This window comes from Geotrypetes seraphini, chromosome 5, assembly GCF_902459505.1.
Source record: "Geotrypetes seraphini chromosome 5, aGeoSer1.1, whole genome shotgun sequence".
NCBI lineage: Eukaryota > Metazoa > Chordata > Amphibia > Gymnophiona > Dermophiidae > Geotrypetes > Geotrypetes seraphini.
Window position 1 is genome coordinate 122,263,116 of NC_047088.1, and position 12,843 is coordinate 122,275,958.

Sequence of the window (12,843 nt, forward strand, 5' to 3'; positions counted from 1 at the left end):
CCAAGGGTTATCAAGGAACTGAAAGGGACCATAGCTGAACTGCTTCAACTAATAGCCAATCTGTTATCAAATCGGGAAAGATTCTGAAGGACTGGAAGGTGGCGAATGTTATGCGGATCTTCAAAAAAGTTTGAGGGGAGACCCGGGAAACTACAGAGTCTGACCTCGGTACCGGGAAAGATGGTAGAGGTGCTGATAAAGGACCGCATCATTGATCACCTTGACGGACACGGTCTGATGAGGACCAGCCAGCACAGTTTCAGCAAGGGCAGATCTTGTTTGACAAACTTGCACTTCTTCGAGGGAGTAAACAGGTAGATAGACAAGAGCGACCCGGTCAACATTGTATATCTGGACTTTCAGAAGGTGTTTGACAAAGTTCCGCATGAATGACTACTTCGGAAAATTGCGAGCCATGGAATCGAGGGTGAAATACGTGGATTAAAAACTGGCTGGAGCATAGGAAACAGAGAGTGGGGGTAAATGGACAATACTTGAACTGGAAGAGCGTCACTAGTGGGGTGCCGCAGGACTTGGTGCTTGGACTCGTGCTCTTCAACATCTTTATAAACGATCTGGACATAGGTACGACAAGTGAGGTGATTAAATTTGCAGACAATACGAAGCTATTCAGAGTAGTGAAGATGCAGGGGGATTGTGAAGATCTGCAACGTGACATAATTAGGCTCGAAGAATGGGCATTGACATGACAGATGAGGTTCAACGTGGATAAATGCAAAGTGATGCATGTCGGTAACAAAAATCTCATGCATGAATACAGGATGACTGGGGCAGTACTTGGAGAGACCTCCCAGGAAAGGGACTTGGGAGTTCTGATCGACAAGTCAATGTAGCCGTCCACACAATGTGCGGCTGCGGCGAAAATTGCGAACAGAATGCTAGGAATAATAAAGAAGGGGATCACGAATAGATCAGAGAAGGTTATCATGCCGCTGTACCGGGCCATGGTGCTCCCTCACCTGGAGTACTGCGTACAGCACTGGTCGCCGTACATGAAGAAGGACACGGTACTACTCAAAAGGGTCTAGAGAAGAGCGACCAAAATGGTTAAAGGCTGGAGGAGTTGCCCTACAGCGAGAGATTGGAGAAACTGGGCCGCTTCTCCCTCGAAGAGAGGAGATTGAGAGGGGACATGATCGAAACATTCAAGGTACTGAAGGGGATAGACTTAGTAAATAAGGACAGGTTGTTCACCCTCTCCAAAGTAGGGAGAACGAGAGGGCACTCTAAAGTTGAAAGGGGATAGATTCCGTATGAACGTAAGAAAGTTCTTCACCTAGTGAGTGGTAGAAAACTGGAATGCTCTTCCGGAGTCTGTCATAGGGGGAAACACCCTCCACGGATTCAAGACAAAGTTAGACAAGTTTCTGGTGAGCAAGAGTGTACACTGGTAGGACTAGTCTCAGGGCGCTGGTCTTTGACCAGAGAGCCGCCGCATGAGCGGACTGCTGGGCATGATGGACCTCTGGTCTGACCCAGCAACGGCTTATGATTCTTATGTTCTTATGATTTCAATGAGCAGAATCAGGCACTACAAATCCCTTACTGCTTTTGAATATAAGTTCAAAACCAAGACTGGCCAAAAAGTCTTCATCTTAGAACTCAGTAACTTGACATCTCTGAGCTCTGTCCCCTACCCAATAACCCCCCATCTCCCCCAATAAAAAAAACCTGCCATGGTGTTTGGTGGCACTCTTCTTCCCTCTCACATAGCCCCTGACTCCCTGGCATACCTTCAAAAACAGGCCAAATTACTCTTACCTCCATGTCATCATCTTTGAAAACAAAAATGCTTGACCCCACGGAAAGCATCCTGGAATGCTCCATGCAGGATCAGTCTGCCAGATAAGGGAATTTTCCATTTATTTTGTAGTCTCCACCCAAACTAGTTAGAGGATTAGAGCACTGGACTATCAATCAGAAATGCCTGGTTAAAATCCTATAGCTGTTCCGTATGATCTTGGGCAAGTTACTTAATCCTTCATTGCCTCAGGTACAACAAACTTAGAGGAGCATAATAAAAAAAAACAAAAAAAAACCCCGTCTAAATCCCCTTTTGGCCTAGGCCCTAAACGCTGAAAGTAAAAGCAGGGAAAATGTCCATTCTCAAAAAAACATCCAAAATGAGGTGTTTTTTGAGAATGGCCTACATCTATATTCAGCTGTTTAAACGCCCAGACCACCACTACGTCTACACTTACAACATATTACCAACTAAAAAACAGCCTGGTCCCAAACGCCCAAAACCAGGCCTTTTAGGCGAAGGAAGGACCAGTCCTTCGCCTAAAAGCTAGATTCTATCTATCAGAAACAACACCAGTTACAGAATCCACCCCCCTCCAGCAACAATTGCAGCAGGTGAGATGGCTCATCTCCCCTGCCACAATGCAATTGCCCACCCCCCAATCTGCGGCACTTCGGGGTGGGCATCGCAGCAGGGGAGATGCTCAATCTCTCCTGCTGCGAGCCACCCCCCCCTCCCCGATTGGATCAGGCAGGAAGGAGCCCAATCTCTCTTGCCCTGCAATCCCCCCCACCCCTGCACGATCCGGGCAGGAGGGAGCCCCAGCAACTCTCTGACCCCCACCCCCACTAAGATATGGGCAAGAGGGATCCCAGGTCCTCCTGCCCACAATGAAACCAACCCTATGACCACCCCCGAGCCCCCCACCTACCGACCCCGCGACACCCACCCCTAACACCCCCCTTTACCTGAAATTGGACGGATGGACGGGTCCCAAGCCTGTCCGCCCATGAGGCCCACCATTCACAGAATGGTGGGTCCTAGGGTCTGATTGGTCCAGGCACCTCAAGCCCCACCCATAGGTGGGACCTTAGGCGCCTGGGCCAACCGGAATTGGCCCAGTTGCCTTGGGCCCATGTAACTAAGGCAACTAGGCCAATTACAGATGGCCCAGGCACCTAAGGCCCCTCCTGTGGGTGGGGCTTGAGGCACCTAGGCCAATCAGGCCCTACGACCCACCATTCTGTGGATGGTGGGCCTGCCGGGCGGACAGGCTTGGGACCCGGCCGGCCAACTTCTTTCAGATAAAGGGGGGTATTGGGGGGGTCAGCGGGGGTGTCGTGGGGTCGGCGGGTGGGAGGGGTTCGTGGTGCTGATCGGGGGTTTGGGGGCATCAGTTGTGGGGGGGTCGTCATGGGCATGAGGGCCTGAGATCCCTCCTGCCCGTATCTTAGTGGGGATAGGGGAATCGCTGGGGCAGGAGAGGTTGGGCTCCCTCCTGCCCAGGTCATGTTGGGGGGTGGGGGGCTGCTTCAGGGCAGGAGGGGTTGGGCTCCCTCCTATCCAGATTGTATCGGAGGGGGGTGTCTTTCTTTCTGTCTCTCTCCTTGGCCGCTTTCTACACTCAGGCCCAACAATTGTCCCTTTCTATTCTTTCCCTCCTTCCTTCCTATGTCCTTAGTGCCACCCGTGCCTCCTTCCTATATCCTTAGGGCCCCCTCCTATGTCCTTAGTGCCCCCAGTGCCTCCTTCCCATGTCCTTAGTGTCCCATTGCCTCTTTCTTATGTCCTTAGTGCCCCTTCCCATGTCCTTAGTGCCCCATTGCCTCCTTACTACCCCTTCCCATGTCTTTAGTGCCCCCCAGTGCTCCCCCCTCACTGCCTTCCAGCCTTTAGCCCACACTTTCCCCCGAAGCTAGACAGCCTCCCTCCCTCCCTATCTGCTGTTCTAAAGCCAACCTGCCTGCATCCCTCCAGTGCCGAAGCTGAACTTGTCCTCCCTGTACCAGCTGCTACCTACCGTCTGGCCTACCGTCGCTTTAAACACCCCCCTTCTCAGTCAGCCGCCACTGCCGCCCGCCAAAACTAAACCAAAGGGAAAAGGGTCCGCCACACACAAACCGCTGAATGCGTCGAATCCTGCCACGGAGCTACAGATCACGGAGACAGGGATCACGAAGTTGCAAGTGTGCATGTGCACTTAGGGTTTTATTATGATAGATACCTGAATGTAATTCAGTTTAAGCTACTACTGAAAAAGGAGCAAGCTAAATCCAAATATCCAAATAAATGCAAAGTAGGATATAAGAGAGTAATTAATATGCCGTTTTACATGCACACATTTTTTTTTTTTTTTAATCGATTCAAGTACATTACCCTTCAATGAAGTTAAAGGGAAATGCTTTTAAAACCAATAGGAGGAAATATTTTTTCACTCAGAGAATAGTTAAGCTCTGGAACACAGTGCCAGAGCGGATACCATAGCTGGTTTTAAGAAAGGTTTGGACAATTTCCTGGAGGACAAATCCATAGTCTGTTATTGAGACAGACATGAAGGAAGCCACTGGTTGCCCTGGATTGGTAGCATGAAATGTTGCTACTCTTTGGGTTTTTGCCAGGTACTAGTGACCTGGATTGGCCACCATGAAGATGGGCTACTGGACTAGATGGACCATTGATCTGATCCAGTAAAGCTATTCTTATGTTCTTCTTGTGTGCTAACTTCTATGCAACTGCCCCCCTTTGTAAGTCTTTTAAAATTATACTCTTTAGAGGTAATTCTACAAATTATTTTATTTCTTTATTCAATTTCCTATACCATTCTCCCAAGGGAGCTCAGAATGATTTACATGCATTTATTCAGGTACTCAAGCAGTTTTCCCTGTCTGTCCCGGCAGGCTCACAATCTATCTAACTAGCTGGGACAATGGGAGGATTAAGTGACTTGCCCAGGATCACAAGGAGCAGCGTGGATTTGAACCCACAACCCCAGGATGCTGAGGCTGTAGCTTTAACCACTGCACCACATTCTCCCCCTTTTAGACTCCCTGATCCTGAATGATGGCCTAATGGCATCTGGGTGCCCAGGTTCCATTATAGATTCCAGGTATCAGCATGCCTAACATTTACATGCCCACCATAGACTTAGCATAACTATGGTCATGTAAATGTTGCAATGACATATGTAACTTACATTATTCTGCAAGTTGCATGTTTTAAGTGAATGCCCCTTATATACCTTTATATAGGGTCTGATTCTCTTAACTGTTCATACCAATTTTAGGTGGTGGTAGGTATCCTACCCCACCATCTAGCAGCCAATCGGGACACACATTTTCTTAAAAAAAAAAAAAAAGCTCAGGCAAGGAAGGATGCTTACATTGTAGGCATCTGTCGTGCATCTATGGAGATGTATGGGGCACTTACAGACGCCCAAGGTGTGGTGTGGGCGTTGTTTCCCCTGAAAGTGGTCTTGGGCATCGGTAAGTGTCCCTACATATCTCCATAGGTATAAGGCAGACACTTTAAATGTAGGCCTGTAAAATTCTGGCCTACATTTGAGGCGTCAGGAAAACTAGCCACGATTCTTCAAAGGACGCCAATGCATGATTGACATGTGATTGGCAGTTGCCAAGTTTGGCAACCTATAGAGAATCAGGCATAGTGCTTAAATTAAAGTATAAAATTACATGCAAAAGTACAGATATTCTGTACATTTACATGCACGAACCGCATATAAATATGGGTACCTAATCATAGAATTGCTGTTTTAGGGGATATGCGTATAGGCATACCAAATGCCCAGAACAGCATATACATCTGTGCCATTCTTGTCTAGGTGCTAGCTTATAAAATTATCCTCCATATGTATGAAAAAGAATGTAATGCATCCAGCCCACACAATATATTTCAAAATGCTGTTTTTAATGAATGGCTATATACTAGTTTACTAGATTTCTGTTTTGTAATAATCTTGTTTATTTTTAGGGAGCAGAGGAAACAGTTTCAAGCTGTGGTGGAACATAAGTTTAATGAGTGGCTAATTCAGACTGGGAACCGGCAGCAGCTAGACAGCCTTGTGCCTCCTACAGCAGGCTCAAGACAGGTGGCTGGATAAGTACCTACAGATCAAATGGAAGAGGAAAAGCAAGTTAGAAGTTGTAAATTCATGCTCCATTTCAAGCTATTTTTATTTCCCAAAATATTAATGGAAAGTTAATTTATTTACACAGAAGAAAGCAATGATATGATAACAAGCAGGAACAACAGTCAACATAGAAATCCTTGTCAGCACAGGCATTCTTCCAGATTTTTAAAATAAAAACTTTTGAGCCTGTGCAGAGCTGTTTATGTGCTGCTGAACTTGTTGGCTTTCTGTTTTCTGTTATCTCAAGAAGATGGCCTACTTGACTACTAGTGCTGTGTAGGTGTTGTTTTTTCTTTTGGTACTACAAATATTTTTCTAGGTATATGCATTAAAATGGTTGAGTGCTATAAATTGAACTAAAGTATCTGCATCTTCATTCCCAATCTGTATACCACTCTTAAAGCCAACATAATTTGAAATAGTGAAGAGTGGCACTGACGGACAGGGGGCGCTGTGGCATACTGTTCTGGAATGGATAGTGTGCAGGGTACATGCAAGACACCTACTTTTCATGTGATTCTGGGTAAATCTAGTCAATAATGTACATGTGATAGTCAGGGCAATGCCCAATTAAGAGTTTATAAAAAGTTAGGTACAAAGATATAAAAATTTGAATATGGATTGCAGCCAAGGCCAGAAAAACTAGAGATTAATAGTAAGAAACTAGAGATTAATAGTAAGATAAGCATAATAATATTCTCTTTATGTAATTTGCTGGATTAAGCAAGATCATAAGGGAAATTGGGTATATGTATCTATTGTAGTGGTATTAACCTTCCTCCATCTTTCTTTCTTTCATTCTGTCTTTCTTTGTCTAAAATATTGTAGTTTTCCCACTCAAGACCCTGGTTTCTGGTGTTTTTTTGTCTGGGCTGCCATACCCAGGGGAATAGGAGAAACCTCATGACGAGTGATAACAAATGTTCCTGGCATTCCATTGCTAGGTAAAGAAGAAAGCCTAAAGTTCTTAAATATGCTCTAAAGAAGTATTGAATATGACTGAAATATGAATTAAATATGTGGCAAGTGAGTGAATGTATGGGATCCAGACTATGTGTGTGTAATTGTATATATATATATATGTTTAAACATAAAATTGGTTTTGCAAACTTTATTTTTATATTTTAAATTTTGAGAAATCCTGAGAGGTAACATCTGAAGTTTAACCTATTTGACCTTTAAGCTAAGTTACCATAGAAATTCTCTTAAGTCTGACAAAGCTGAAACTGTGGATTGAAGTCAAGGTTTTTTTTTTTGTTTGTTTTTTTTCTATTTCTATCATTTAAATTTCTCTAGAATTCTTTTTTTCAACGGTTCCTCCTTCTGCATCTATTCCTTTCTCTCTTCTCTTCTATCTTTCAAAGCACACAGTTTTGTTAGATTGATTATTTTATCATTTTTTCTCTTTCCTTACTTTGCACTTTATTACTCTCTAGGTACTTTAGTTAAATTGTGAGCCTTCGGGACAGTTAGGGAACTTCTAAGTACCTTTCTTACTTATAATTTTAATGTAATTTTCTGAAAACCGCTTAGAACCTAACGGATGTAGCGGTATATAAGAAATAAATTACATTACATTACATTCCAAGAGGCCTGCTTGCCTTTCTAGATGTGAAGGGAAGGCTTCTTTAAGCCCACATTAGGAATTCTCATTAAGGGGGGGTTGTATGAGCTTTCTCTTTTATAACTTGAAACTGTCAGTTTTCTCCAAAGCATGAGCCTGAAGAGACAGAGAACTGTTTTGATTCAAACTTTTAAAGAATACTGGGAGAGGGAGTTTTCTTTGGGTATATTATAATGTTTTATGTATATGCAGAAATTTCTGTGAACAAATAAATAATTTGTAAAATTTTTCTTTAAGCCTGGTATCTATAAGAGCTAAAAGGAATTTCTTTGTTCAAATACATGAGTACAGCCTCTGCTAGCTGATTGGTAGATTGGAGTGATGTAATATTGGTCATTGCGAGAGTACATAAGTGAACATAATAGAACAGTTTCTTTGAGACCATTTATATTCAGAAGAGGTGCATTTTACACATCTGTATGTGTCTCCATTGTACAAATGCCTTTTAATTATTCTGTTAATTTTAATAAACAATATTTGATTAGAAATACTGGTACAATTATCATTAATCCTGGGCATCTAAGGGCAGAGGTTAGGATAATACTCTGTTCAAATAGTCAGCCTTGAAAGACTTCCTGGTGAGGGCAGGTGCTTTAGTTTTCCCAAACATCAAGATGCGACCTTAGAATGTGCATTTCAACATGAGGCCTACCCTGATTCCATCATTATAGGTGTTGGATTTGGAAAGGTTGATCATTGAAGTATTCAACATATGTTTAAAAGACATCAAATTTTACATTGATTACTTTTACTACATGGGCGCTTCACATAATCTGCTTCTGATTCCTTCACTATGGGCAACCCAGTGTTTCAATGTACATTCTAGTTTGGAGCATATTAAGGATTAAGTTAGCTTATTCAGCACCAATATTGGCCTCAGTGGTCATTATCTCTTTGCTTAGTAGTGTTGCCAGCTTTATATTAAACTGGTGTCTTTTGGTTCCTTTTGTTCATGCAAGCTGAGCCTCCACCTCCTAAGTAGAATGAGCTTCCACTTTGAGAGCTTAATGGAATATGAATCTGAAAATGACTACTGTTCAGATATTACCTTTGAGCCTTCATAGAGAGCAGGAAATGACTCCCCATGATCTTTGTAATATTCTACCCCCTCTCCCAATCTTGATCTTTTCCCAGTTTTTTTCTCCATCTCTGTCTCCATCAAGTAGGAGCAGTGGTACCTCATACTATATAGCTTCCTGTGCTATTTATCACTAAATCCTCTTAGTTCATATTATGAATCTGCATTGGCTTCCTGTGTCATGTGTGATTAAGATTCATAATATGAACTAAGAGGATTTAGTGATAAATAGCACAGGATACCAAGGATCAAGTAGAGGGCATATGGGAAATGTTTACTAGGGTGTATGTGGGGAGATGTGTGTGTGGGGAGAGGGGCGACTAAACCTAGGATTGGAGGCTAGGGAGGGAGCAAGGATCCAAAATGAAGGGAGGAAGAATATAGGAGAGAAAGGGAAAAACAATATGGGATGGAGTGGGGAGATGATTTGGAAGATAGTTCAAGCCATACAAGGTATTGAAGATAGTGGAGGCCAGCTTGCTGTACCATTGTCAGGAATGTCTAGATACACTAAGGGAAGGGAGAAAAGGTTCACAGCACGGATCATACTTTGGGATGTCGCAGAAAGGGCTTTACCACAGCACAGAGGTTGAGATGCACTTCGTTAGCAGATTGGGGAGGGGTAGATCAAGATTGTCTATAGCAGAGGAAAATATAATGTAACAATAAACTACCTTATCATTCTATCTATTTGTGTGTGTGTGTGTGTATGCAAGAGTAAACTGTATGTACTGTATGGTTATGAATTATACCTCTCACTGTACTGTAAATCTCTTAATTGATGCATTGATTGGCAGTACATCAAATAAAGATGAAACTTAAAACCTGTATTGTGGCTTCTATCATGGGGATGGACAAGGAAAGATAGCATGCTTACTCTGGTTTCCCTTTTTCTGTTTCGGCTCATGATGGCTTTGTTGTTGGTAGTGAAAATAGAGTGAACATCATCAGGTCCTTAATACTGGCAGCACTGTAAAGTCAAATTTTCCTAAACTGGTATAAATAGATGGGGGATGCTTTTTCTCTCTTATGTAGTAACAGCTTGTATAATTTCAGCTTAAATGTTTGTGCTTAAACTATCACAATAGATAAAGTTGACGCTCAATAACTATATAACTGACTAAACTATTTTAAAAATTGTGTATCCTCCATTATTGTGAAAAGTGCTCAGTGTCCATATCTCCTGCAGCTGAGCCGCTTAGACGTAACTTCTCAGTCCCTTGATGTAAATGTCATTGTATTTTATAAAATACCACAAATAAGTGTAAAAAATCAGCACTTATCTGATTCTGAAGCAAAGATAAAATCCAACTTCACTTGAAAGTGGTTCCACAGGATTAGATGTGTTAAAACACAAACTTCAGTGTTCTTCCTTATGCCTGCGTGTTCTCCCAGGCTTCCCGTTGGTGTCCGGCTTCCCCCCCTGGCCTCCCGTGCACCATTTATCTAATAGGAGCAACCTGCAGAGAAGATCATGGTGCTAGCGATCTTTACAAACTGCTTTGCAAGCTGTTTCCTCTGCCACGGTCCCACCCCTCCTCTGACATCAGAGGCAAGATCGTGGCAGAGGAAACAGCTCCGAAGCAGTTTGCAAAGATTGCTAGCACTGCGATCTCTGCAGGTTGCTCCTATTAGGTAAATGGTGCTTGAGAGGCCGGGGTTAAGCCGCACACCAGCGGAAGGCCAGAGGGGAAGCCGGACATCAGTACTTTCCGACTGACCCTCCCCCCTCACTCTCTAAAGCAGGTGTGGCAGCGGCCGACCAGCAAGAGCAGCTTTAAGGGGCAAGGGGGGAGAGTCCAAATCAGGAAGCCAATTTTTTTGTTTGTTTGTTTTAAATAGATTCAAATCAATTCACCCGAAGTGAATTGGTGAACCGATTCGAATCATGAATCGAGCAGCACTGCTAAGCATTTTCACAATAAAGGAGGATACACTAATCTAATCTAATGCTCGACTTTATATACCGAATCATCATTCAAGGAAAGCTCGACTCAGTTTACAGTAGTTAAGTTAACAAGTAAAAACCATAAAAGAATAAGACTAAGGGGGTCTTTATTCAAAGGCGTGGAATACCACGTGTTAAACCGCCTGCCGCGCTAGTACCTAACGCCTCCCATGATGAGGTGTTAGGATTTTAGGCTGCCATGGGGGTTAGCGTGTGATGAAATGTCTGCGCTAACCCCATAGCGCGCCTTGATAAAAGGAGCCCTAAATTTGAAGAAGTTAATTTTCAAAGTGTTTAGCAAATAGAGTGGTTTTTAAAGAATTGCGAAAAGATTGAAGTGAGCCAGAACTCCTTAAAAGATTTTTTCCATTTCTTTTCTAACTTTCTACAGTTTTGTTTCAAAACTCTATGAAGAGGTAAAAACCTGAACATCGGTGATAGTTTTAGTTATGACTGAAGCTAAAGAATGATAAATATATTCTGTAGAAGAATTCCACTTAGGCCAAATTACATCAATGGGATATTCCCTGGAGGAGCCGGGAAGGGAAGTTAAAACTTGAGGCCAGAAAGATCCTGAACAAATTTTATATAGTTATTGAGAGCCAACTGTATCTATTGTGATAGTCAGTAATTGACAGGATAGAGTAGTTTAGAAAAATTGATTTACTCCTTGGTATTTTGAGTTGTGCTTAAACTGTAACATTTTAAAATCCCAGGCAGCATATTCTCACATGTGAGAGATGTCATCCACGGAGCCCCGGTATAGACAGTGAAAAATGTAGTGTCACTTTAAGCTTTTGAAAGCTTTTAGACTGCCCATGCCGTGCATGTGCAAGTGCCTTCCTGTCCGATGCCAGCTTACAAGGCAATCAGTTTTTCATTTTCCGCAGAGTGAAGACAACGTATCTCTTGTTACTTCGTCAAGTTGCCTTCCCGTTAATTTCTTTCTAAATATTTTCAAGTATATATCCATTGTGTATTTTTCTTTTAAAAAGCAAAGAAAAAAGTAGAAAGGAAAAGAAATGGACTTTATTCACTTCTTTTGTGTTCAGCGGCCTTCACACAAAATTTTCATCCTTTGTTCAAGTTTCAAGTTTAATAAAATCTTTGATTAATCGCTTAATCACATTTCTAAGCGATGAACATTTTAAAAAAATTACAATCTTTGGGAAACAATATATTACGTTAACAATTTTACATCCAAACAGACTAAAAGACATACTTAACAAACAGTAAACACAAGGAAAATAGAGGATTGAATACAAATTCCTTAAAGAAAAGTAAGACAATCAGGGTAAAAACGAAAGGCAGGGAAAACAAAAAAACACAATAAAATAAGAATTTTTAACCAGCAGATTGTTAACTAATTATCAAAAGCATCCTTAAAAAGAAAAGTTTTTAGATTACTCTTAAATTTCTTCAGATTACGTTCTTCCCTTAAGTAAATAGGGAGAGAATTCCAAGATTGAGGTGCAGTGACTGAAAAAATGAATTGCCGTCTTGTATTAACAACCCTAAGAGATGGGATCGTCAGTAGATTTTGTTCATTGGATCTTAGCGTTCTATTTGGAATATACGGGATTAATAATTTATATATGAATGCTGGAGTTTTATAACATAAGGATTTAAAAGTAAGTATGCATAATTTGTATGTTATCTGGTGAGCTATAGGTAGCCAATGCGCTTTCCTAAGAAGAAGAGTTACATGGTCAAATTTCCTAGTTTTAGTTATAAGTTTAATGGTGGCATTTTGAATAATTTGTAAACGTTTTATTTCATTCAGAGAAATGCCCTTAAAAAGGGCATTACAATAATCAAGTTTAGAGATCACCAAAGAATGAATGAGAATATTAAGAGATTTAGAACATAAGAATTGTGAAAATGATTGAATTTGGCGCAGCCTGTTAAAGATAGTTTTAACAATATTACTAATGTGGTCATGGAAGGTCAGTTTATGATCAAAGATCACCCCTAAGATTTTTGTATTGTTAACGGATTGTAGGGTTTTTTTTTTAAATAAAAATAGAAGAAACACGTTTAGAACTATCTTTCCATGGAAAAAGCATCACATTAGTTTTGTTAATATTAAGTGCCAATCTGTTGGTGTCCAGCCAGTGATATATTTGATCGAGTTTTTCATTAATCTTTGAAATATCTGAGAAGTTATTATCATCCAATGGGTGTAAGAGCTGAATATCATCAGCATAGGCAAATACGTGGAAACCTACAGATTGGCATAAGGTCATTAATGGTGCAAGAAAAATATTGAATAACAGAGGAG

General features: G+C 41.7%; 1 protein-coding gene across 4 annotated transcripts in view; it reads left to right on the top strand.

Moving 5' to 3' along the window:
- The window catches only part of TBCCD1 (TBCC domain containing 1), a 510,277-nt gene extending 500,888 nt beyond the window's left edge, over positions 1-9,389 (top strand). For 3 of the 4 annotated variants that reach the window (XM_033946897.1, XM_033946899.1, XM_033946898.1), the window contains one exon: positions 5,753-9,389. In XM_033946897.1, coding sequence (XP_033802788.1) covers positions 5,753-5,882 — 130 coding nt within the window. In that variant the 3' untranslated portion in view covers positions 5,883-9,389. The remainder of the gene's footprint in view (positions 1-5,752) is intronic. The other variant, XR_004539667.1, reaches the window with a different exon arrangement.
- Positions 9,390-12,843: the final 3,454 nt, after the last annotated feature.